The sequence below is a fragment of the Xiphophorus couchianus genome, chromosome 6 (genome assembly GCF_001444195.1).
Source record: "Xiphophorus couchianus chromosome 6, X_couchianus-1.0, whole genome shotgun sequence".
NCBI classification, from domain to species: domain Eukaryota; kingdom Metazoa; phylum Chordata; class Actinopteri; order Cyprinodontiformes; family Poeciliidae; genus Xiphophorus; species Xiphophorus couchianus.
Window position 1 is genome coordinate 17239673 of NC_040233.1, and position 23619 is coordinate 17263291.

The following is a 23619-nucleotide window of genomic DNA, read 5'->3' on the forward strand; positions in this document are numbered from 1 at the left end:
CACTTTCTCAACAAAGGATCAGTGTCGAGTTTGAGGCTCTTTGGATGAGCAGTCCTCTTATTTGCAAGCCGTTCACAAAAGTATCCCCACCAGGCAATATATGCAAGCACTGGGAAATGCTTTTGTATATACTCTGCAAGCAATCAGGATCCAGGAACAAAATTTAACAGGATCTTCTTTTGATTCTAATCCACCTCACTAACAAGTCTGAAGAAATTCAGCTCCCATGGAACATAACATTAAGAGCGTAAGCCATTACAATGACTGGAAGACAAGCATTGTGATTGTGACCTTTATTTTTGTGCCACACAGTTACAATGAAACAACACATTTTCAAAATGAACTGCACACACTGAGAACAATCAACCCATCGCCCCCAACAAAGAGAAGCTGGACTGATTTGGCTAAAAAGAAGGAAAAAAAATCCAAAATAAAGAGTGCCAAGCAAGTTATGAGCTTGTTTATTTTACTGGGAGCAGTTTTAATAGTCGAATCTCGTCCACGTTAAATGTAATCACAGCCATCCCATTAACTTTGGTGCAAGGGGCGACCTCAGAGTCTCAGCTGTAGGTCCACCGCATTCAATGTCGCTCACTAATTAGCAATTACATTTCAGGTTATGGTATATAAACAGTTGTGCGGCTCAGATACGTCATGTGAATTTTAATGGAGGCTGTGCAAATCAAATGGGACTGTTTGGTTGTTATTGGTAATTATAAGATAAGAATCTGTGCTGTTAAACTAAAAACTATCCGTCAAGAACATTTAAAAACTAAGCAAATTAAAATAAACTTACTGAAAATAGAAATCACCTCCCCAAGCACAAAAAGATCTACAAGAGATGTAATCAAGCTCATTTTCAAAACAAAAATATTTTTCAGTACATCAGACTAAAATTGAGAGCTAATATTTTCTACGTAGCAGACAGCAGTGGAGTTCCCAGTGTGAAGATACAGTACAGCAAAAGGGGGTGTTCTACGACAAGTCAACTGCAAATTAAACTAGATGGAAAAAAAAAATCTTATGAGAACAATATATACTGCTTATATCACTTTTATATTGAAGAAAATTCATATCAACAACATTCAACTTAGTTTTTTTGAATACGAAAGGTTCATTCAAAGAAAGATGAAGAGACTGTCCAACTGTGTGACAGTGAAGCATAAAGAAAACCTATAAATGTCCAGCTGGCGCCGTTCTGTTTTTCAATGTGGAATGTTTTTTCTTTTTTGTACAAAAACACCTATGTTTAGATAATTTACTGTGCCAGGAAGCTCACAGAAATCCTAACATGATGCAGGGGTACATTGGCACTTAAAAGCCACCGCTATTAGAGAAGTACTTGGGGTGCCTTGTAATTAAAGGTGAATTTACATTACAATGAGTCCAGTCACCAATTATAGCCAAGAGTAGTACCTTTTTTTATATTTTCTTTACTTGAGGACTGCAGATTAAGGTGCTTTGTTGGACATAACTGTAGTCCAGGATACAAAAGGCATCAAAATCTTGAACAATTGTGATTTTGCATTGTTTTTGATTAAGAACATAAAAATTAAGGGGGAAAGAAAACATCAGCACTGTACAGAATTAAATTTGCCTCAAGGCCATGGAACCAAATAATCATTTTAAAGGGCAAATATCATAGAGCAAACAAAAGAAGGAAGAAAAAAAAGCTATCAACAGCATGAAACAAAAATGAATCCTAATCAACTTTTACATTGTTTTCCAAAACTAACCCGTATTTATAAAGCATTTTTTTGTAGCTGTGTCTCTGTAAAACCGGAAGTGAGTACATTATAAGGATGACGGCACATCACCTGCATCTGCAGTGCCTGATCAAGTATAGTGGTACAGTAAACATGAAATGCTTCCTGCATAAAAATTCCAACATTTTAATGGGAATAGGTTGAATATCTAACCACCGATTGGTAGCACAACAAAAAGATGAATTGAGCACTTTTGCTACGAAGTTCATCTATGGGTAATAATGCAGCTTGAGCAGGCAGTGAACAGCCAGACTATTAAGAAGTAGCTGAGAGAGAAGTTTTCAAGTGAGAACTGTTTTTTTTTAAACACTCTTTACTTTGTAAGTGTACAAAACAAAAATGTTGTCTCCAAACAATTCTTCAGGATGTTCATCCAGTTTCTGAGCCAAACTGCAGCCGCAATGTGATTGTGCATTACTATTTTAACTTCCTCTCCATTCACTACCTGGGTAACATTAGCTTGACGTGACTTTTTATGGTTAAAATGGCATGTGAAAACTAAATGCTGGTGGTTTTCTAGAGTTAACATGACAGACATCCTCAGTATAACATTTCAACAGCTGCATCACTATGGTGCGCTAAAACCATCACAAGTAAAACCCAGACTACTTGTGTGAAGAAAAGGCAGACTTGCACATTCACTGCATGGCTCACCAATATAAAATAAGCTAGTTTGCTGGAAGGAAGAGAGTATAAGAGTGACAATGCTGGTCAGAAGTGGAGCAGAATTAATTCTTTTTTTTAAAACTAACTGCTGCCAACATTCTTAATTATAGAATTATTTTATTTTGTTAAAGGTAGTTTTACAAACACGAGATCAATCAAACTTGTGGCTGCATTCTGTGCTGCATGATGCTTGCTGTTTTTTGTGTACGTTTTGCTTTTTTGTGTAATTTATTTTCATATTTAGTCATAGAATTTAATATAATTATTCAGAGCTACAATCCTTAGCATAATTGAAAAGGGGAAAAAATAAATTATGATAAATGCCCTTTAAATTCCTATGATTTTTTAAAATTTTTTAAAAGACATATTCCTAAACTTGATCACTTGGGACATCACCTCCAGCGATCAGTCAGAACATGTGAAACGGTGCCTTGAAACACCTGAGATATATATAATATAATCAATATTGATTAAACATCTTCCTTTCTGAAACTGTCCATAAACATCTGTAGCTCATTTCCTTACCATGCTAAACCTCTGATATATTATTTAAATGCATCCTTGAGAAAAGACAATAGAGAACTTACATTGCATCAAATAACATGTCAGCTTTTCGCAGTGAGAACCCACAAGAATGTAAGCATGCTTTAGAAAACTTCACATTAAAATGTGCCCTGTAGAAAATATATATATGAACCAATTTCATCTTTTCAGAGATATATTTTTTTTTGTTAGCAGGAAGGTATAAAATGCATCAAGACAATTATTTCTCCCTCCATTCAAGAATATGCAAGAAGTTCTTAATCTGTAGTTGGAAAATGGGATCAGATGTGGCCTTATTTGCAATTCAGCACATTTCTGTATAATTAAATCCCCATATAGTGACAGCAGGTTAAAGCTTCTACAAAAGGTGCAGTGAAGTTTTCATTTCATGATCATATTTTAACAAAACCATAAGAACAGAATTTTTTTTTTGTCATTTAAAGAGTTTTTATCTGCATATATCAGCAGACATCCTGATTTGATAAAATCTGTATCTCAAAACCGTTTCCTGAAATTGAATGTCCATTTAGGATACTTTTTACATATTTTTATGTACAGATCAAAAACGAAAATGTCAAGAGAAACGAACACCCATGAAAATCAAAACATTATTATCTGACATTATGTCATCTTGTTCCAATACAGTGTTGCCTTTGAGATTAAGTGATAATAATGCTACATTGAACTGAAAAAAGGGTGAAGAAAACAGGATTTCAGCAGGCAGAGCACTCATTAAGGATGGACATCGAGTAGATCAGTCATTTCTCTCTGTAATACAGCAAGTACGCTTTCAGTGACTCCGGCAGAGGCAGAGCCAGTATTTGTTCTCTCAGCTCATTCACTTGCTTGATGATTTCAATGTCACCAATGTCTCTTTCCTCCTCCTCCTCTGCCGCCGCCTCCTTCTGTTCCTCCTCAGCGTGTTCCTCCTCTTCACTCTCCACCATTTGGGGTATGAGCTGATTGCCCACAAAAACGTAGGTGTTGATGCGCCGCCGTCGACAGCGCCTCCTTTTGCGCTTGTGGGGAACCCTCTGAACCGTGCCCTTCCCCTGACTGTCCTGATTCGTCAGGTTTCGGAGAGTGCGGCGAATGTAAATGCGTGATAGGTCCTGTAGGCTGCGGACGGTCACTGGGGCTGAGGACACAGAGGGATGAGTGCTTCAGGACAATGTGCCACAAAAAACAACGAATATTTCACACTACAACCACTGCTACTACTACCACCACACTTTCTCAACTAGGTCAGCATAAACAAGTAAGAATGCGACAGGAAACTGAGCTGCGGTGTTTCAAGAGAAGAGTAAAGTGGCTTCATGATGCAGCTGCAAGCACATCTCATAAGACAAAACAAGTACGGTATCGCTGCTCTAAGACTCATCGCTTCCAATCAATTTCAATGCGCTGTGCCTAAAAAAAAAATACAGCCAGTTTCCACTTCAAGGCAAGTTTGTTTTTTTTGTCAAGGCAGTGAAACTCACGCAGCTGGACAGTGTCAGGCTTCTCTCCTTCTCCTCGGCTCTGCTGGACCAAGGGGGCAAAGGACACCGCCAAGATGTTCCTGCTATCCCACGTGCTCTGACCAGTTCTGGTTATCTGGGTCAGCTGCATATACACACAAAAAATTTAATTATTGTTGAAAAAAAAAAAACCCTGCTAAATTATGCCAAAATTATGATCTAGAATTAGATAGGACAATTCACTCCTACACCATACAAACACATATGATATATTTAGGAAAGTTTCACCAGATAGAGTGTGCAAATAGTGCCAAGTCAGACTGAATGCAGAAATTTGCAAAAGTTACAAAAGTATTGTTATAAAGACGATGCATGTGGTCAAGTGGTCGTAGATTTGTTGCAATTTTACCCTCTAACGTATTTCTTTGTTACTAAACTGAGTCTTAAATGTTATATTATGTCTGGAAAATGTTTGGAATTTATTCATCCTGAACATTTTTAATTGCTATTGAAAGCCACTGCATGTGTGTAAGTTGCATTCTGCATGTCATCAGGAACATAACCTTGAATATTTGCTCCTACTTCAGACAACTGAAACCTGACGTTCTTGTCTGTATTTCTTGTGAACTATTTCTGATTTGGACTATCATTAAACTGGATAACCTAATGGCAACCTGTTTTTTTACCAGGCCACCAGCTTTTTATTAAAAATATCCTGGTATTTCAAAGAATTTACACACTCTAATAAGGTTAAACAGAAGGTAAAAACCAGCTCACAGTAATATAAGACCTCCACCATTCTTAACAATGGTGGATGCTTTTCCACAGTGTGTGGCAAAGAAGTCATAGTCTTATCTAGGAATATAAGACTGTGGTTGGAGCTTCACACAGATGCTGAAGTTGCTGAGATGATGAAGTTCCAATAGTGTTTGTAAAATTTTACCCATTTATGTTTATGATGGTAGGACAGAAAATGCTTTTTCTGTCACCCAAATAACAGACTGGCATGTAGATGGTGCCCAGTCGTTCTTCTGCAGACTTGGCAGCTTTTTGTCGCAGTCCTCTACAGTGAGCAGTGCAAAGGTTTAACAATGGTGGATATCCCACACCAACCTCCACACTGCGTGTTGTGTTGAGATAAAATTGGATTAACGTCCAGCCTTAGCTGTCACAATTACAGCGGTTAAAAACTTTGATTACTGTTCTTATATTACATATTAACTCAGACAATGTTATTTTGGTTACTATTTCCCAACTTCTTGGAATGCTTCATCAATCTCAGGGGGAAATTTAATGTTACAGTCACCTGTTCAAAATATACTCAAGAAAACAGAGGAAATACAAAGTTGTGTCTGTATAAAATAAGTATGAACAAAAGAAAAAAGAAGGTTCTCCAAGCAGATTCAAAAATAAAACTACAAAGAATTATGAACATTATTATTATCACAATCGGATGTTTGCCACATGTATTCTAGTCTTATACATTTAGATGTGTGTCTAAGATATATTAGTCTTTGGGCATTATTTTTATACAGCAGACAAACAGGAATATAGCTTAAAATGAAACATATCTGGACTCTGTGATCAAATTAAAAACAAGAGATACATCAAAAATGTTTCAGCTACGCTACTTTTTGTAGGAATCTTAGGAGGAACAAGTAATTGTGGCACTTGTGATTTTGTAACAATGACATGGGATTTCAGAAAAATAACAAAGCAATATGATGTTAATGCAGTAAAATATTAATGCGTACTACCTTGTGTGTAGGATGCTGTACATTTGCTGTATGCATTTAAATTTTTACTCCTTGTGGTATGTTACAGCTGTTAATGCACAAATGTATTCTGCAAAGTGAACAAATCTAAAATATGCTCATGAGCTTCCTGGCACATCTGCTTTATCTTCTTTAATATACATACAACATAAATGAAAGGTTTAAAATGTTTTCGTTCTTCAAGGTGCTAGAAATTAAAACAAAATTCTGAAACAGAATCAATTAGTATTAATAAGAAAACTGTTGCATCGCTCTGCAGAGGTTTTAGCTTATTAATAGCTGGCCAATCACATCACTAATGTTGTCATTTAATGTTAGATTGATATGTCAGAAATGGCTCTTGGGATGAGACAGATATACGACAGCTCAGACCTTTAATATCAAATAACCTTCTGCAGGGTGACAGTTCTTCAGAAACTATTAACCTTGATTGAGAAATGGAGTTATTTTTGACAGTAACAAGTTAAGTGTTTACTTCATAGCTGCAGCTGTAGTGAATAGGACTTACTGACCTACGGAGGGGCTGTACACATTCCTTCCTTTGTACAAATTCAATCTTGTTGTTGACATTCACAAGCTCTACCTGCTTAGCTCCAGCTACCAGCTGTGCCACTAATGGAACTTCTATCAGCTATTAGAGTTGATACCTTTAGGCCAGATGTCAAAGTCCATCCGTTCATTGCTAAAGGACACTTGAAAGATATGAGGGTTTCATAAAACAAAGTGTAAGCGTATGAAACAAGGTCTTCATTTAATAATTCACATTTTTCTTCTGTATAAACACATCATACTGTAGATGTCTTTTACCATTACTGAATCAGGGCTTCAGCTAAAATGACAGATGCTTTATGGGGATTCAGAAGTGTTTCATATATGTACTTAGCTGGAGAAAAAAAAATCTGCTCATAATGAAATCCACAGAAGTCATTCCTCATCCTGACAAAAGACAAAATGAGAAGAGGCAACTGCAGATGTTGGTTATTCCAGCAGCAATATACCAGCCTGTGATGACTTTCCTACAGTGTTTTAGTTTTCTTCCAAAGATCTGCACACTTCTTCTCCTCCCTGTCCTTTGAAGGTTTCACATTTGTCCATTTTGAAGAACAATTTAAAAAGAAAGAGCCCCAGACAAGAAGGAGGGGAGAAAATATGTCAGCTTGGTGATGATAAAAGACTGAACAAAGAACAATGTGTTCTTAAAAAGATTTGCATTACCACAGGCACAGACTGTTCATTTTTCAGCTGTTCAGATCCTACAAAGATCTGTAGTTTGTTATATATGTCATTTCCTCAGTGATCAGTGGGTCTTGGTTATTTAGGAATACAAAGCAAATACAGATAGCAGTTTTCCAAGTTTATTGTAGTTATTCCTGATTTTAATTCCTAAGAAATGTTAACAGCGTACAAAATGTTATTTTAAAACCTTAATATATTGTAATTTCTAATTAGGCCTGAGCAGCTAAACGCTGCGAAGGCCTATTGCAATTGTACTAATTCTTATTTTTTTTCTTGGCGCAAATGAATAGGCTTTATGGGGGCTTTATCATATTCAAAAACTCACCAAACTTGGTGGACACATACAGCCTGTGTGAAATTTACGTATTTTAAGATAGTCGCAAAAATTGCATGAGAAACGGCTCAACAGCACCGCCTAGCAGCTTTCAAAATACCCTCTGCTATGACCTTACTTCATCGTAGAGACATGAAATTTGGTACACTTATAGAGCTCCCCAAGATGCACAAAAAATACAATTAATGTCATAGTGCAAGTCAAACTGGAAATCTGCCATTTTGAATTGAAGTTCCAATTTTGAGCTTATTTTGGCCATAGGTTTGGCTCTAAATTCCACAGTTTTGATCTAAGCTGCACCAAATTCACTAGGATGGATCTTTATCCACCCGCTGACAGGAATCCATAACAATCTTTGGTGGATGCAAAGGATAAATGTGTATAGCACAACACTTCATAAAGCAACAAAATATATAAAACCTTAATTTTCTGTAGTGTGCTAGCTTGTTGAATCATAGATTAATTTCATTGTGTTGATATTCCTGGCAATTTATGGATTGATAAACTAATGAATCATTATTCATAACTGTCCACTCAGTGTAAATTGTGCATCTCTCAAAGAACACTCAATCGGAACACATTTTCTGAAAATTTTGCCTGCATTACTGAGCCATGGAAAATATAATCTCCTTCTCTGAGCCTCAAGAATCTTTTCTGTTCCCCAAACTTTACATTAAACATTCGGAAATTGAACAATGGGCCATCTTTAAATTGACTTCACTTAACAAAATACCAGAAGTCTTTTCTTAACATTTAAACCAGATTAAGTTTCTTCAGGATCTCCAAGACTTTTCAAACATAGCTGGTTCATGGTAAATCTGAAAAGGCTCATTTCAATGTGAACACACACAAGGCCCTATTTTCCTGGCCATTTCAATCACATTTTTCCTAACAATCTGGCAATTTGGCACCAAACAGAACTTTAACATGTCATCACTGGGAACCATGCAGACACATTCATGAAGTTTGTATTTTTTTTATATGATGAGCATAAAGTGTAAACCGATCTAGGTGCAGTAGCCTTAATGTAATGTTTGATTGGTTGTTTGTTTTGCTTTATTGGTGTGGAAAGTGTGGATTGTTCTACTGGCTGCTTGGTGAGATTCTTTTGCTTGCAGCTGTAGGGGTTCCAGCATGCCACGGAAAAAGAGGGAATGGTACCAACAGCTGCCTTCTCGTCTTGATGCATCCCAGAAGACCTCTTCAAAGCACTGTATAGACTGTCTAGCTGATATTTTTTTACATTTTAATACCTTAACTATGGTGCAATAATTTGTTTAAAATCAAAGTATTTTTTAATGACCAAGTTATAAAACATCTTATTGTGATAACTAGCTGAGAAACTGGTTCAGTCTTCTTGGATGTATATTGCACAACCCAGAGAGCTAGACTAAACAAAACTACAATCTCGGGTAATAAAATCTACCAGAGTCAAAATTAAGTTTTGCTTTACTTGAGTCTCTTTGTGGTCCCAAAGGTTCCATACCACACACATATCAAAACATCCCGTGTACTTTCTTATGCCCTACAGTGTGTCAACATGAGTACAACTTCTATTTTAAATAAAATGTTATTTTTGCAGCGCCGTGTGCTCTGAGCACAGCTGTTGAAATCCAGGGGCAGTTATGTCTCAATAATGCATGAGAAAGTTGCGTAATGAGTCGTGCAGGTCATAGCTATTTTACCTTGTTTTCCCTTATGTTTTGAATTTCAAATAGCAATTGGTGTGTGTGTCAACTCTGTATCAGTGTCATTGCTTGCAGCACTTACCTGATCCTCTATAGGCATCACCAGTATGCCTCCAATTTTGAGCAGTACTTTCATGTAATTTTCATGGTCCTTCTGCACTCCAGCACCACAATAAATGCGATCATATTGATGGCTGTCTGTTGAGATTTCAAGGCAATTCCCCACCACGAAGGCAGGTTCACAGAATTCAAACCTGTGAAAAATAACCAACATATCAAATACAGTCAGGGAAAACATGTTTATCATTCAGTCAGTTTCACTGCCGCATTTGTAAATAGCGACAGAAATAAGCAAGGCTACATAAGTGTTTTCACCTATCCACTGCAGCCCTGAAGTTTTCTAAACAATTCATGAGTGAGAATGCAAATGTCTGAATCAGCAGTAATAGAGTTGTAATGGACAAAGGCCCTTGAAATTCAGACAAAGCCCATTTGCAAATAGAGCCGGCATCATCTAGGGACTTCACAGTGCGTGTTCATTATCTTTTGTGCAACAGGCACTAAAGAGGCAAAAACAAAACTGAGGGAAGAAACAGTGAGATTTGATATGTCGATAAAAATGTCTAATAAAAAGAAACTCAGGGATATTATAAACCATCACACAAAGAACAGTAATTGACATTTATGACCAAATAAAGAACCACAAACTTTACAGCAATATAAATCTTGCAGATATTCCTACATTTAGAACACTAAAGTAGCACATATGTCTTAGCACAAGGCATTATCAGTGAAAACACATCTGGCACAAACAACTTTCTCTTATGTGCTTGTAATTCATTAACAAAAAAATAATAAAATTTTAAAAATTCACACAATTCACCCAACTTTTCCCGCACTTACTTCTCTTATTTTTTCTTGCATGATCACAATAGTCCCATTTCTCTCTATGAGTCTTTGGTCACTAAAATTTACATCAGCCGATAAACATCTTTCCAACTGGCCAAATATTATACTGATATGCAGAGTGTAAATGTGTGATACTTGAAATATTATAGCCTTACGCGAAATTGCAACCAGGCACTCCTTTACGCCTCTGACATTATACATGTCGAAACCGCGATGACAACTGTGATTCAATACATTGTGAAGCTCTAGTTTCAGATAAGTTCTCCAACCAGAGTTGTAAACCTCTGCAGTTGTTCCAGAGTTACCATATTTCTCTGGCCTGCTTGCCTGATTAATGCTTTTTTTGCATGAGCTCCCTTTTTAGGCAGGCATCTATGTTTTGTTTGTAAAATTTGTGACTGCTACATGACAAAGAGTAAGAAAGCAGTTCACAGGGTATGAATATCGTATGTCCATGTAAACGTATCGTATGTCTTATAAACCAGTGGGCTCGTTAAAAACATAAAATAAAAGAGAATTATATGCTCAAAGTCGTTTTACAGGCAGAAACACTGCAGATATCCCTGGCTAAAATAATCACATGTGGACCATTTAAAGACAAGTTTGTTATTGCACAATTATTTTGTGAAATGGTGACACGTGCAGCTCCTTTTAAAATGACAGACATCACGGTCACAAGTGTGTTGAGTAACTGTGGGTCTATTTGTTTGTGTAAAACTGTTAAAGGACCAATTTCTGTGTTAAAGTTCCACATGTACAAGGAGCAAATAAATATATACTAAAGATGATTCATAAGGTGTGCAACTAAACCCAGAAGTAGATTCACTGATTAAAATTGAAGCATCAGTTTACAGCAGCTGGTAGATCTTTACTACTCAGAAAAAAAAAGTTATTAATCATTTTAAAAATAAAATTAACAACTCACTTTATAACAGTATGCATTCATATGGTGGAAAGGTACTCTATTGTGCCCAAACGTACCCTGCTGTTTTGTTGTGCAAATTTGGCAGAGGTTAAACTATTTCACAAAATCACTGTTTGCACTTGAATAATGCCAAATAACTAAGCCTCACAATAAGAAATTTCACTGAATAGCCGCAGTTAGACACTTGTATCAAACACACCTACCAAATGAGAAACAGTTTGAGCAGTTAAGTGGTTTTCATTTTGACTTCAGCTGGCAAAATTGGCTATCGAACCAGCTGCAACCTTCTGATTGTAAAGCACACCAGCAGCCCTCCAGCTGAGAAACAACCTCTCCATCTTCTGAACTACAGCCGTTTATTAACATTCATTTGTGTTTAATTTGTCCACATTGAGCGTGATCTGTTTTAAGAGTATTTACGTGGGTGGTTTTGTTCTGGGCAGCTTCTTGGCTGAAACTGTTTGCTAGGCAACCGTCAGAGATTCAGGAGAGATTACAGTAAGGGAAAAAATAAATAAATAAAAAACCCGACTCTTTCACAGTTTGCATCTGACAACAAAGACTGTTAACAAAATAGGAATACTCTGACGGTATTTACTCACTTATCAAAACTGTCACTATTCTTAATGAATTCATCAAGTTTCTGTCTGGCGTACTCGACCACATCCTTGTGGAGCTCAACTCCATGGTTCACACCGTAGGGGCCTGAAGCAGAAACAAAAGGGGGAAAATGAACACAGAAACAATGCTTTAATCTCAAATACACTCGGACACTTGGTTTTCAAATACTATGGGCTTTTCATTTCAACAAGGTCCCTTATTGAGAAGAAAAACAAAGCAGTTAATAATTTGTGGTCTTCAATCTTGAAATGTTTTATCGTCTCCATTTGGACAACAAGTTAAGATTTCAAACAACCGAATTAGCTAGATTGTACACAGGAGAATCTTAATAAAGTGTAATATCATAAAATATTATTTTATTTCAGTAAATTAATCAGCAGTTTCAGTTTTTCAGAAAATGATAAAATGACACACCACCAACAAAAAAGTTGGTTTAATGCAGAAATGCCACACTGCTGAAATGTATGTTCTTGTGCTGTACAGTATATACACACACAATACCTAGAACTCCTTATGCATGAATTACAACATAAATACAGTGTGGCTAATGCAGCTCAGGATGCTTTAATAGAGGCCTTCCGCTCTTCCTTTATGCTGGGTCTGGTGTCTCTCCTCTTCCTTTTGACAACACTCTGTAGAGTGTTTACATCTGAAGAGTTTGCAATGCAGGTCCATCAAGCACAGTGATGTTACGGTCAATAAACCAGGCATTACTTTTGGAAGTATAGACATATGCCAAGTGTCACTGGAGAATGAAATCATCTTTGCTGGACCAACAATAACAGATCTCAAGGTTCCAGAAATAAACTCTGACTGTGAAAACTTCACAATGGTTCTCCAGCAACTTTAAACTAAATTTCAATCAACTTGTCTTCAGTGCCCTGTTGAGTCAGCAGTTTTCCCTATGATTGTGTAGATCAAAACATAAAAAAACAACACTTTTTATTGTTTCCATAAAATATTAGATTTTGAGAGAAACTGTTTTCATTAACCTGAACTAATTATCATTATTACAGAAATAAACATTGTGTGTAACTAATCTATATAATATTGAAGCTCTCCATTTTGAAATTAACTACTGAAATAAATGAACTCTTTCATGATCTTCTGATCCGCTAAGCAATAAAAAACAGAGCAATAAAAAACCAGGACAAATTGCCTAAAAACAGTTTTTACCCGATGGCAACCATGGCACTAAATTCAAAGGCATAAGAACTTCTGCTCTTGACACCACTTTGTTAAAAATGTAAATTCTGTTGCGACACCTCCAGGCGCTGCAACCATCTTCTGATGTCTATTTATTTCTCATTTTGTACTATTTATTTCTTTATCTTTGTATATTATGTATATACACATAACCTGCATCTTAACTCGAGTCGAGCAAATCTCAATCTCGTTGCAATCTGTTGATGGCAATGACACATAAATCTTATCTTATCTTAAAAGATCTGAGAATCCCACATATTAAGCAATCACTTGAAATAGAATTACATAAATACATAAATTACATAAATACCTATGATGAGCCCAACCATTGTGCTCAGGTAACCGGTTCCGCTGCCCAGATTAAGGAAGGAAAGGCCTGGCTGCAGTTTGAGGGCCTCCATTACTTCAGAGTATATACAGGGAGCAGACAGGTGAATGTTTCCATGCTTCCACGCCAAGTCTTTGTAGGCACTGTCCCGATAACCGTCCAGATAGTAGTCGCCTCGGTCTATGGCTCGGAAGGCCTGCTCGACCTTCTCTGTGCGGATGTACTGAGCCTCCTTTAGGTTGTCGATGAGGTCATCGTTGTCCTCCCCGGCGCTCACAGCTCCCCCCATGGCGAAAAGTGAAGAGACACGGAAGGGCTGAACTTGTACACAGGTTGAGTGAGTCCTCCTCACAGCGGCATGGATATCTACGCTGGCTGAGGGGGTCCTGCCAACGCAAGTCGTCGAGTGTCACTTCAGATGGGGCTCATGTCTGAGCAGCAAGAGAGCTAAGAAGAAAAAAAGAAAACATCAGCACTGTGTTATTTCAAAATCCCTCCAGAAAAAACATAATGTCTTCTTGGGTTAACTAGTAAGATGCAGATTGGAAAGGCTTATTGGGGATGGATTAATGCACAGCCAAGACTGTCTGATGATGAAAAATTAACAATTGAAAGAAGCTGGCTGATGAATTTTCCATGCCCCCCCCCCATGATCTTCACATGTCACAGCAGGAAGAGCACGACTGCAATTACTAACTTTGATGAGGTTTTCACTCAATTTGGCTTCAAGAGCCACTCCATAATACATGCTGACCTGCTGATGTGGCTTACAGGATTGAAACAAAGCCATCATCAATGCAATTTATAACCTCTGCACATCTAGCAGTCACAAGGCAAAATATCTGCTGTTAAAAAATAACATTAACAAATTCATATGCCACTGAATTTGTGGTGTATCTAAAGAACAATATTCTCTGTGTAGTTCAGATCAGAAATTTGTAAGCATTCACCCTTGCCATGATTTGCCAATTAATTAGGTGTTTTATGATTTATTTAATTAATGTTATTTGCATGGAGGAGTGATTATGGAACAAAAAACTAATAATTTTTCTAAACAAGAATTCAACATCCAAGATTTTTGAAGATTTTCTCTCCGAAGATAGTTTCAGAAAAATACTTTTTTTTACTGTTACTGTACATTTCCATGTTGTCCATTGAAAGACAGCTGACCAAAAAGCTAGATTGTGAGGACTTAATCGATGACTGTGCTCAAAACAGACTCAGTGCTGGGCTCTTGGAATTTTTGAGGGAAAAGTTTGGGTTTCCAGAAGTTATTTGTTCTTTTCCTGTAAAACAATCTGCTGGTTTCACTACTTTCTGACGATGCTGCTGATATATTTTAATTTAATTTGTCCTAAAAAATAGCAATTGAAATAAATAATGAAACTTGCAAGTGAAGCTGTGTACCAATGTGTGTGCAAACTAATCAATGAACCAAAATGTGATGCACTTTAAAATTGCAACTAGAAAATTTTTGGCAAAGAAATGTTTTCACCTCTTTTATAAACATAAGATCTCAAGCTGGTATTTCATTAGAAATCTAAAACCATAGAGCCTTAGAGGGAGCTGAATTGTTCTTATCTTCTCCAGTTTATTAATTTACTCAATTTATAATTAAATTTCTTTTTAAAAAAAACAGCAATCAAAATGCAGCTTGGAGCCAGGAAATGAAAGCCATTTTTATTAACATTCAGAAATACTGCCTAAAGTGGAAAGTGTGCGGGATATTTCGCACTTTCAGTCAAGCTGTGCTTTTATTTGATGCAACCTGCCAGATATTCAGGAGTGAAAAACACTGGTTCTGGTTTTGCTCAGGGCAGATAATGTCTGCAGAAAGACTCAGAGTTGACATGGATGGCTTCAGATTGGTAACATTTTGTGAACATTTGGGGGTTTTTTTCATACTCAGATTTGCTACTTTTAATGCCTCGTATGGTCTCTCGAGCTTTTGACCCTTTAATGAACACCATGAAAGTTCACAAATTCATAAATAAGAAAAGAAAAGATATGTTGAAAACTTAAATATCTCAAGACATGTAAGCAAAACAATTCTTACAGACCTGGCCTTTTTTTTCAAAACGAACATTTATAGCTTGTAATGCAGCTCAGAGAGACAAGATTTGAATTCCTTCTCTGCCTCCTCAGCATCTTCACATCTGACTCAGCTAATAAAGATTAAAATCAGAGGTGACTTTGTAGTGTGAGGCCCAGTAAGGTAATTTTCCTTTGGCTCCTTCTCACAGGCAAAAAGAATCATTGATTCTCTTCCCCATTGTTGGACCCACAGCAGAACATTTTTCATCCAATTTTTCCTCTGCAGCCATTGAAAAAAAATACCAGAAATTGGGTCATGAGAGGTATTCCAGCAAAAATGCTTTGGAGTGATATTGTAGTCCTACCTCTGATAATCCACAGGCTTGTTGAAACGTTGTCACTATCAACACCTTTGCACAAATTAGGAAGTACAGAAAAACATTTGTTAAAACAGCTCCGCCAGTTTAGAAGCACAAAACAACTTTGCTTACAGAAACACAGCTGATGTCATAGTTGTGTACTGGGACACTTCGAACACCATCTGAGGTCATGCTTGGCTCATGTGACCCAGAATCTTTGCAGAACGAAGAAACATGTAACTGATCGTCAGTTAGCGGCTCGCCTGCAGAAACCAAATACCACAGGCCTGTCTGGACAGCACACTGGAAGCACACTGCCAGACAGAGTGTTTCCTTATTAAGTGTAAAGTGAAATTGATAAGGCTATGCTTATAAGAAAATAAATTATATGCATATCCTCTGGGTATGACAACCAACACACTTTTTTCAATATAAATGATATGGCAGAAATGAATCCCAGAATAATATAGCTTACTGTATTGTGCTTATAATAATCTTACAAAACTCACCCTTGCTTTCTCCTTCAAGACAAATTTGTAATTTATGTCTGAAGATATATTTAACAATGTCTAGCTTACAATCTATGATCCCTCTAGTATGTACAGCAGTTTACAAACATACACATCAATTGACTTTTTTTCAAAACAAGAATGCATTTCGTTAGAATTCCCTACGATGAACAAACACAAAGTGGTGTATAACTGGGAAGTAGAAGAAAAATGGCATTTAATTTTCTAAGGATTTGAAAAGCGTGGAATGCAATCTATTACACGGGTCTTATGGCTCAGGTCTACTCTCCATCCCTAAAATATGAAACAAACATGGAGACGCAGCACTTATATGGAATAAACTACCAGAAAACTGAAAAACTGCAGAAACACTGAGCTCCTTTTAAAACCCCATTTGTTTAGAGTTGCCTTTGTATTATATTCATAACACAAACATAACCATAACAGAAAAATCATTAATTTTTGTCTATAGTTCAACTTTGTTTCACTCCACATCTTTTTTGTGTTTTCGTCATGCAAAGTACTTTGAATCGCTGAATTGCTTAAATGTGCTGTGCAAATATATTTGCCAAGCCTCGCAATTAAATAAAATCCTTTGCAACCGACTCACTTCAGAAGAGATATGTCATAGAACATAGTGGATGTCATAAAGTCCACGTAATACAGCAGACAAGTCAAGAATAATGTTGTGGTTAAATTATGAAGCTGTAACCTATAAGCATCAGGCACAATCTTAAACTAGAAAGGGCATGGCACAACTCCAAACTATGGCTTCACAATATTTAATCCAGATGAATGTCATGGGAAATAAGTAATATTGCAAATGAATGTTTAGAATTTCTGGCTGTAAAAGGTTGAGTGTCAGGAATTAACACTTTGCATTCAAGTAATATTTTCAGCCTGTTGGATGGAGTTCAACTAAAAAGAAGCCTACATACAACAAAGGTGGCAGAGGATAAGATGCTAAAAGGTCACAGAGAAATTTGGAAGCAACATGGTGAGGAGTCAAGAAGAAAGTCAATTTACCACAACTAAAATCAGAATTGCAATACTTAACAAACATGATTTCCTAATATTGTTCAGCCACACATACTGGACACCTATCAACACTTGGGCCCCCTGAGAGTCCATAGAATTATTTATAATTACTGTATGTGATTATAATACAGTACTGGATTTATAACAAAAATCCAAATGAAATACACTCAACTTTGTGACTCTAATGTGAAAAATGTAAACAGTAAAATGAATAAAAGTTCAAAAGCTATGAATATTCTTGTAAGGTACATTACTTCCGAGAGTAGTCATAGACTTTATTATGCAAGTATATAAAAAAAAAATCTGTTGCCTATTAATGCCCTGCGACAGACTGGCGACCTGTCCAGGGTGTACCCCGCCTCTCGCCCGGAACGTAGCTGGAGATGGGCACCAGCAACCCTCCCGACCCCATTAGGGACAAGGGTGAACAGAAAATGGATGGATGGATGGATGTTGCCTATTAAGTTGAGGTTTATTGACATAATCATAAAGGTGCAAATCTAATTAAACATTTTAGCACTCTGGTTACAGTTTTGTTTCACACGGTCCATTAATACGAAGGTCAGCTTTTAAAATAATCTTCTCCCATCATATAAGCCAGAAGAATGAACAGCCTGGTAAAACAGCAGCTTTAACATTAAACTCTGTGAGAAGCTGCTTTTTAAAAGAATGAGGGAAAACAATTTGTACAGCTAGAACTATGTAAATTGTAAATGTGACAAATTAGTAGAAAGGCAAACATTTTGTTAAAATAATTTATGCCTGTAATTTAAATTTTAATTTTATGAGATCAGTTTATCTCTGCATATACTATAAAAACAAATTTAGATTTTACACATTATAAAACATAGTACAAAATGTACACACCCGGGCAAACCGCTTGAAATCATTACTTTTATCAAATGAATAGTCAGTTTTATTTCTGTAGTATAAAACTCAAAAGGTACATCTCACGGAAATTTTATTTGCTGACAAAATATTCTAGCTTTGTAAAAATTTTAGATCTATTGAACAAAACAAACACTGTGGGATCAAAGTTGGGAAAGATCATTCTGCAATTTGCCTTTCCATAACCAATACCTGCACAAGTCTAGTTCTGAACATAAATGTGCAGTTAAAAGAGGGTTTGCAGACCATAATGAGTAGTTAAACTTGGCTGATTCACAAAAAATATGAGACCTTTCAGTTGGTTTGGAGCTAGTCCACCCAAGCAAGAACTTAGGTATGACAGAGGATATCAAAGTGTGGAGGACAAAAAACCTGTTTTTTCTTCAGGAAAAGCAGCTGAACTCCAGTGTAGTTGTAATCTCAATTCAGGTGAAAAGGGAATTAACAAGAAAATTGAATGGCAAAGTTACAATAGTGAACAAAGGTCATGCCTCAAGGACTTCAAGCAGTCTTTAAAAACCAGAGTTTAATTAAGTACATGATTACACACAGTTTCTTTTATTACTGTGCCACAAACTAAAATAACTGCTCAAATAACCACCAAGAATATGTCTTCTGTATATTTTTGTCAGGGGTTGTTGGCTTGTTTGTACTTTAGATTATAAAGGGCTCAGGTTACAATCGTTGCTAAATGTTTTGCAACTATATTTTTCAATGGTTAATGAATGCAAATATCATAAGCGAATTTGACAAAACTTCAAAAACTTTAAAATTACAGTCACGTCATATAGATGTTAAACTATTATAGATGTTAAACCAATGTAGGCCATATTATTAATTTAGATGAATGAAAAGCAGAGTTAGCAGTTCTGCATTCTGCTGTTTGTGTGCTTTAGTTTTTCACCCACTAGATCAAATTTCCCCACACAAGACAGATGTTTCATTTCACATCAAGACGCTGTAAATCAAACCCTAACAATCCAAACCATGTTAAGTACGCAAAACTAATCACAATCCGCTAAAATAAATCACAATGGTTTTTATGCAGTACTGCAATAATCTTGAGATTAACACTCTTAGGCCTTAACCTTTACCCTAATACTTAATATTCATTTCAGAAAACTAACACGTCTTGAAGATTTAAAAGCTCTCAGATTGTGAGAATTGGACATGCCCTGCAGGGTCAAAAGGAGGACAAATGTTTTAAGCATAATCAACCTTCCTATATTCTACATGTAGCAAATTTATGGTTCCAACCAGATGGAGTGTCAAGCAGGGTGGCTTTTCAACCTTCCCTGTGCAGCCAGTGAGTCTGGGGAGTCTATATGGTAAAAGCAATATGCATGTAACAAAATATCAATTTAATTGTGCAACTCAGTTATTACACAGTCTACAAATTGTTTAGGATCTATGTCGAATATCAATAACAACAAAACAGCCTTTTGAAGGGGACTTTGCTGCTTGTATTTCAGGCAGCCTGCGTGTTGTTGCCTTCATTTCCAGAGCTACACATGAGAATCTATTAAATGTTTACCATAATGACTTTAGCTTTAGCACCATCTTCAGACTAAATCCTTTCAGTGCTCTGTGGTTGATAAACACTGCTATTTGTTTCAAGAACAACTTTTTTTCCTGCCCAAGATATCAACAACAATTCAAATGTGTATTCAAAATTAATTTAAGTAATACCCTTCACTCTGTTTCTTTACATAAATGTTACATAAAAAAAGAAATAGATTAGGTACCATTCTAACAAACTTATGCAAAGTCATTAATCTTTAAATATATAAGCTACAATGATATTTAGTTAATTTACTCTATGTATTGTGCATAAACATACAGTAATAGATCTCAGCGCAAGTGTGATGTCAAAATAAAACATGTTCATTTAATCAGTCAACATTTATTTTTAAGTGTACCAACTTGCATAGAAGTAGTTTGCCCACCTCTCCAACTTTACTTTACAAGTTTGCGAAACCTGTAAAAGCAGTTAACTTGACTGAGGGACTTTCCTCAACCACTGCTTTTCCTGTCACAATCAGCACACACCAGACTCTGTAGTACAAGGTACAGACACTAAAAAATGTTCAACAGAATTACATTATTCTAACAATTATGGCAGACAACACAATATAAACTTGCAAGGTCAAAAGAATGTATGCCCCATTTAAATTCTACAGTTTTACATGTTTTGTCTGTATCTGTTATTTTCTGCCCTTTCCAGTCCTAAAACATTCCTTTATTTGCTATGTGGCCATTTTTAGCTGTTTTGAAATGAGTTACTTCAATAAAACTTTGACAGTGTTTGCGTAAATTGGGCTTAATCTTGAATTATTAAGGTGGCATCTTTTACAAGATTACAAAGTACGCAAGTACTTACAGGATAGATGCTTGTTTCTATGACTTAACTAAAGTTAGTCCCAAAATCAATCACAGATCAGACAGATTTAGGTTTGAAATAATCTTAATTTTATGATCACATTTTTTATTACCAGAATAATAACATGTTGGGAGAGGCTCAGCTAGAGCACATACTTGAATCAGATAGGGAACCCTCGTTATAAGATTTTATTTCAACTATAAAATCTTATCTTTAGATAGGCTCTCATAATTTTGGGATAACTACATCATCTTTTAACTGTCGCATATAATTATTAAATATATTTTTATTACGTTAGCAAAGAAAACCCCACTAAAAAGGGGGGTCCCCTTTTTAAACGCGGTGAGGTGCACAGATGCTGCTAAATCGATTGACACCCGAGGAAGCCAATCAACAGTGCGCCTGGTCACGTGATCCCGTTGCCACACAGACAGCCAATCCGCGGCCCGAACACGCTGCCTTCATTGCGTGTGACGACGGAGCAAAACAACAACACCGTTTTCATGAAATGTTTTTCAACCTTTAAAAGCCAACATTCCTCCTTATTAACACTCGTGTCTGATAATGATGAACCCACGGGGAGTCGTGCATCAAATAAAGTTGCTGTTAAGCACACAGAGAGTTTGTGCTGCGGCTGAGCATTCATGCAGCTTTTTGTTCCCACTTGTCGAGCTGAAACGCAGTTGCTGGCCAGCTTTCTGCAGTGCGATTAACCCCATTATTTAGCTGCTTGCAACTCACAAACCCGGTTTGTTAAAACGAATTAAATGCTACGCCTTGTGGGTTTCTGATCATAGTTGTGTTAAAAATCCAACACAGAACTAAAAATAAATAAATTCCGGAGCCCCTTCTATCGTGTCAACATGATAGAAAAAGTGCCCCCATGCCACGTTTCAACAGCCTGATATTCACATCGAGAAATGAAAGCTGTATGTGTCATGGTAGATACGATCTTTAGCTCGGAGGCTGGCATCTTATTTATCAGAAGGTGTGAAAAACAGCTGTGTGGTTGGGGCTGGCTAAGGTTAGCTTCTGGTGGGCCCCGAGTACGCCATCATCAAAACAGAGACAAAGCAGGTTAGGTAAGCTCGGCTCTTTATCCTGCTGTTACACACACAACCTGTCACACACAAAACGCTGCCACTCTGTTGTGCAAGTCATCATTAACTGAACATAATTACAGCCGAACAGAAAAACGAAACCAGGTAAGACGCAAACACACGGAACTTAACAACAAGGAAAACAAAAATACTCACAATGTCGTGTCGCATTTACTCACTTCTTGCACCGTGCACCGTGCACCGTGCAATGCGACGGTGAGGGAAAGCCACTTTCACACGATGACAGCCTCTTCCAGAGACTAAGTACTGCTTGTCTGAGCTAACTTTAGTGGTTTGGTTGGGGAAAATAAGAGTGGTAACGGCGAGACGCTGTGCTGGAGAGAAGGAAGAAAGAAACAGCTGAGAGAAAATGTAAACACGGGTCACGTGGTTTGAAAATGTCGAAACAAGGAAACTGTTATCTATCTATCTATCTATCTATCTAATGTTTTTTTATTTTAATTTATTATATAAATCTGAAAAGTGTGGTGTGCAGTTGTGGTAGCAGAATTATACTGTGGGGATGCGTTTGCTCCTAAAATGTTGCAATTCTGTTTTTATTTTTCCAAAAATGTTATGTAATTGTGTTCCAACATACAGTGTTTGTCAAAATATTCACAACAACAACAACTCTTTTTTTTTCACCTTTCCATTAAAATTTGGATGTCTTTTCATAGGATTTATATTTATTATATTTATATTTAATAGGCTGAAAGATGAACCTTATTCCAAGTCTGTTTCTGCAGGTTTTCTTTCAGTATTGCTTTACAGTATTATCTCCATGCATCCTTCCATCTCCAATTAGCTTTTCTGTTCCTACAGAAAATCATTCCCACAAAATATTAACTTTGGGGAATGATGTCAGAGTTGATGGTCAGTCACAATGTCTTATGACATTTGCTTTCAGGTACATATGGGTTGCTGTTTTGCTGAAGGGTGGTTCAACACCCCAGTCTACTGTTGCCCCAAACAGGGTTTCTTTCAGAATTTCTCTACATTTAGCTCTACCCACTGAATGAGTTCGACCACTTTCCTTGTCCTGCTGATGCAAATCATCCACACAGCTTGATATAACCACCATACAATTTCAAAGTATTTTTATTTTTTAAAAACAATGTGTAATTTTTCTACCACTCCATACTTATCTATTCATTTGTACTGTTTTATAAACTCATATAACAAATGAGGTTTTTTGCTATGTGAATAAATGCAAAAAAAGAGTTTAAAATCAGCTTTTTCGGACAAGACTGTGCACAAATAAGGAATTGGACTTTTGTTTAACATGCACAGTGTACAGATTAAACATAAATATTGCTTAATTTATGTACACGTTTAATGTGAAATATTCTTTCTTTAGAAGAAATAAAATAAACAATGAAAGGAAAAGTATGCACATGTATATACAGCCATTTTTTGTTTATTTAAAGAAAAAGAAAAATGACAAAATACTTATTTTGTTTTACTTATTTTTGTTTCACAGCAGAGTTTTTAACTACTCAAGCTGTAACTTTAATACAGCTTGAGTAGGCCTTCCGATGTTGAGAATATAGGAAGGCCAACCTTTTCTGCAGACCTAGTTGTTCATGACAGTTTGCACCTGTCCTCTTTTGTGGAACAGCCAAACCACAGAGTGATGGGTGTGCACAGGATGGACTGAATAATGGTCATGTGAAAGATGACAATTGAGTTGCTATAGAAGTGCAGTCTCTGCTGGACCTTAGTCCAAACAGTATCTGTGTGTGAGAATCATGTTTTTGATCATGGGTTTCATTTTGTATGAATACTTTTACAAGTATTCAGTTCCCATAATGTGATTTCTTTGTCAGGTCAGAGAAGGGAGCTTCATTTCTAAGG

The 23619-nt window shown here is 36.6% G+C and overlaps 1 protein-coding gene across 2 annotated transcripts; it reads right to left on the reverse strand.

Annotated features, from left to right (window-relative positions):
• Positions 1–278: 278 nt before the first annotated feature.
• pcmtd1 (protein-L-isoaspartate (D-aspartate) O-methyltransferase domain containing 1) lies at positions 279–22159 on the reverse strand. Of its 2 annotated transcripts, none has more exons than XM_028019462.1 (6): positions 21945–22159; positions 13440–13904; positions 11905–12007; positions 9551–9722; positions 4457–4580; positions 279–4113 (listed from the first exon to the last, which is right to left on the reverse strand). In XM_028019462.1, exons 2-6 carry the CDS (start codon positions 13744–13746, stop codon positions 3734–3736), a joined length of 1086 nt encoding a protein of 361 aa, XP_027875263.1. In that variant the 5' UTR covers positions 13747–13904; positions 21945–22159; the 3' UTR covers positions 279–3733. The 2 variants fall into 2 exon arrangements, with proteins under 2 accessions (XP_027875263.1, XP_027875262.1); XM_028019461.1 differs by having other exon boundaries at positions 21922–22159.
• Positions 22160–23619: the final 1460 nt, after the last annotated feature.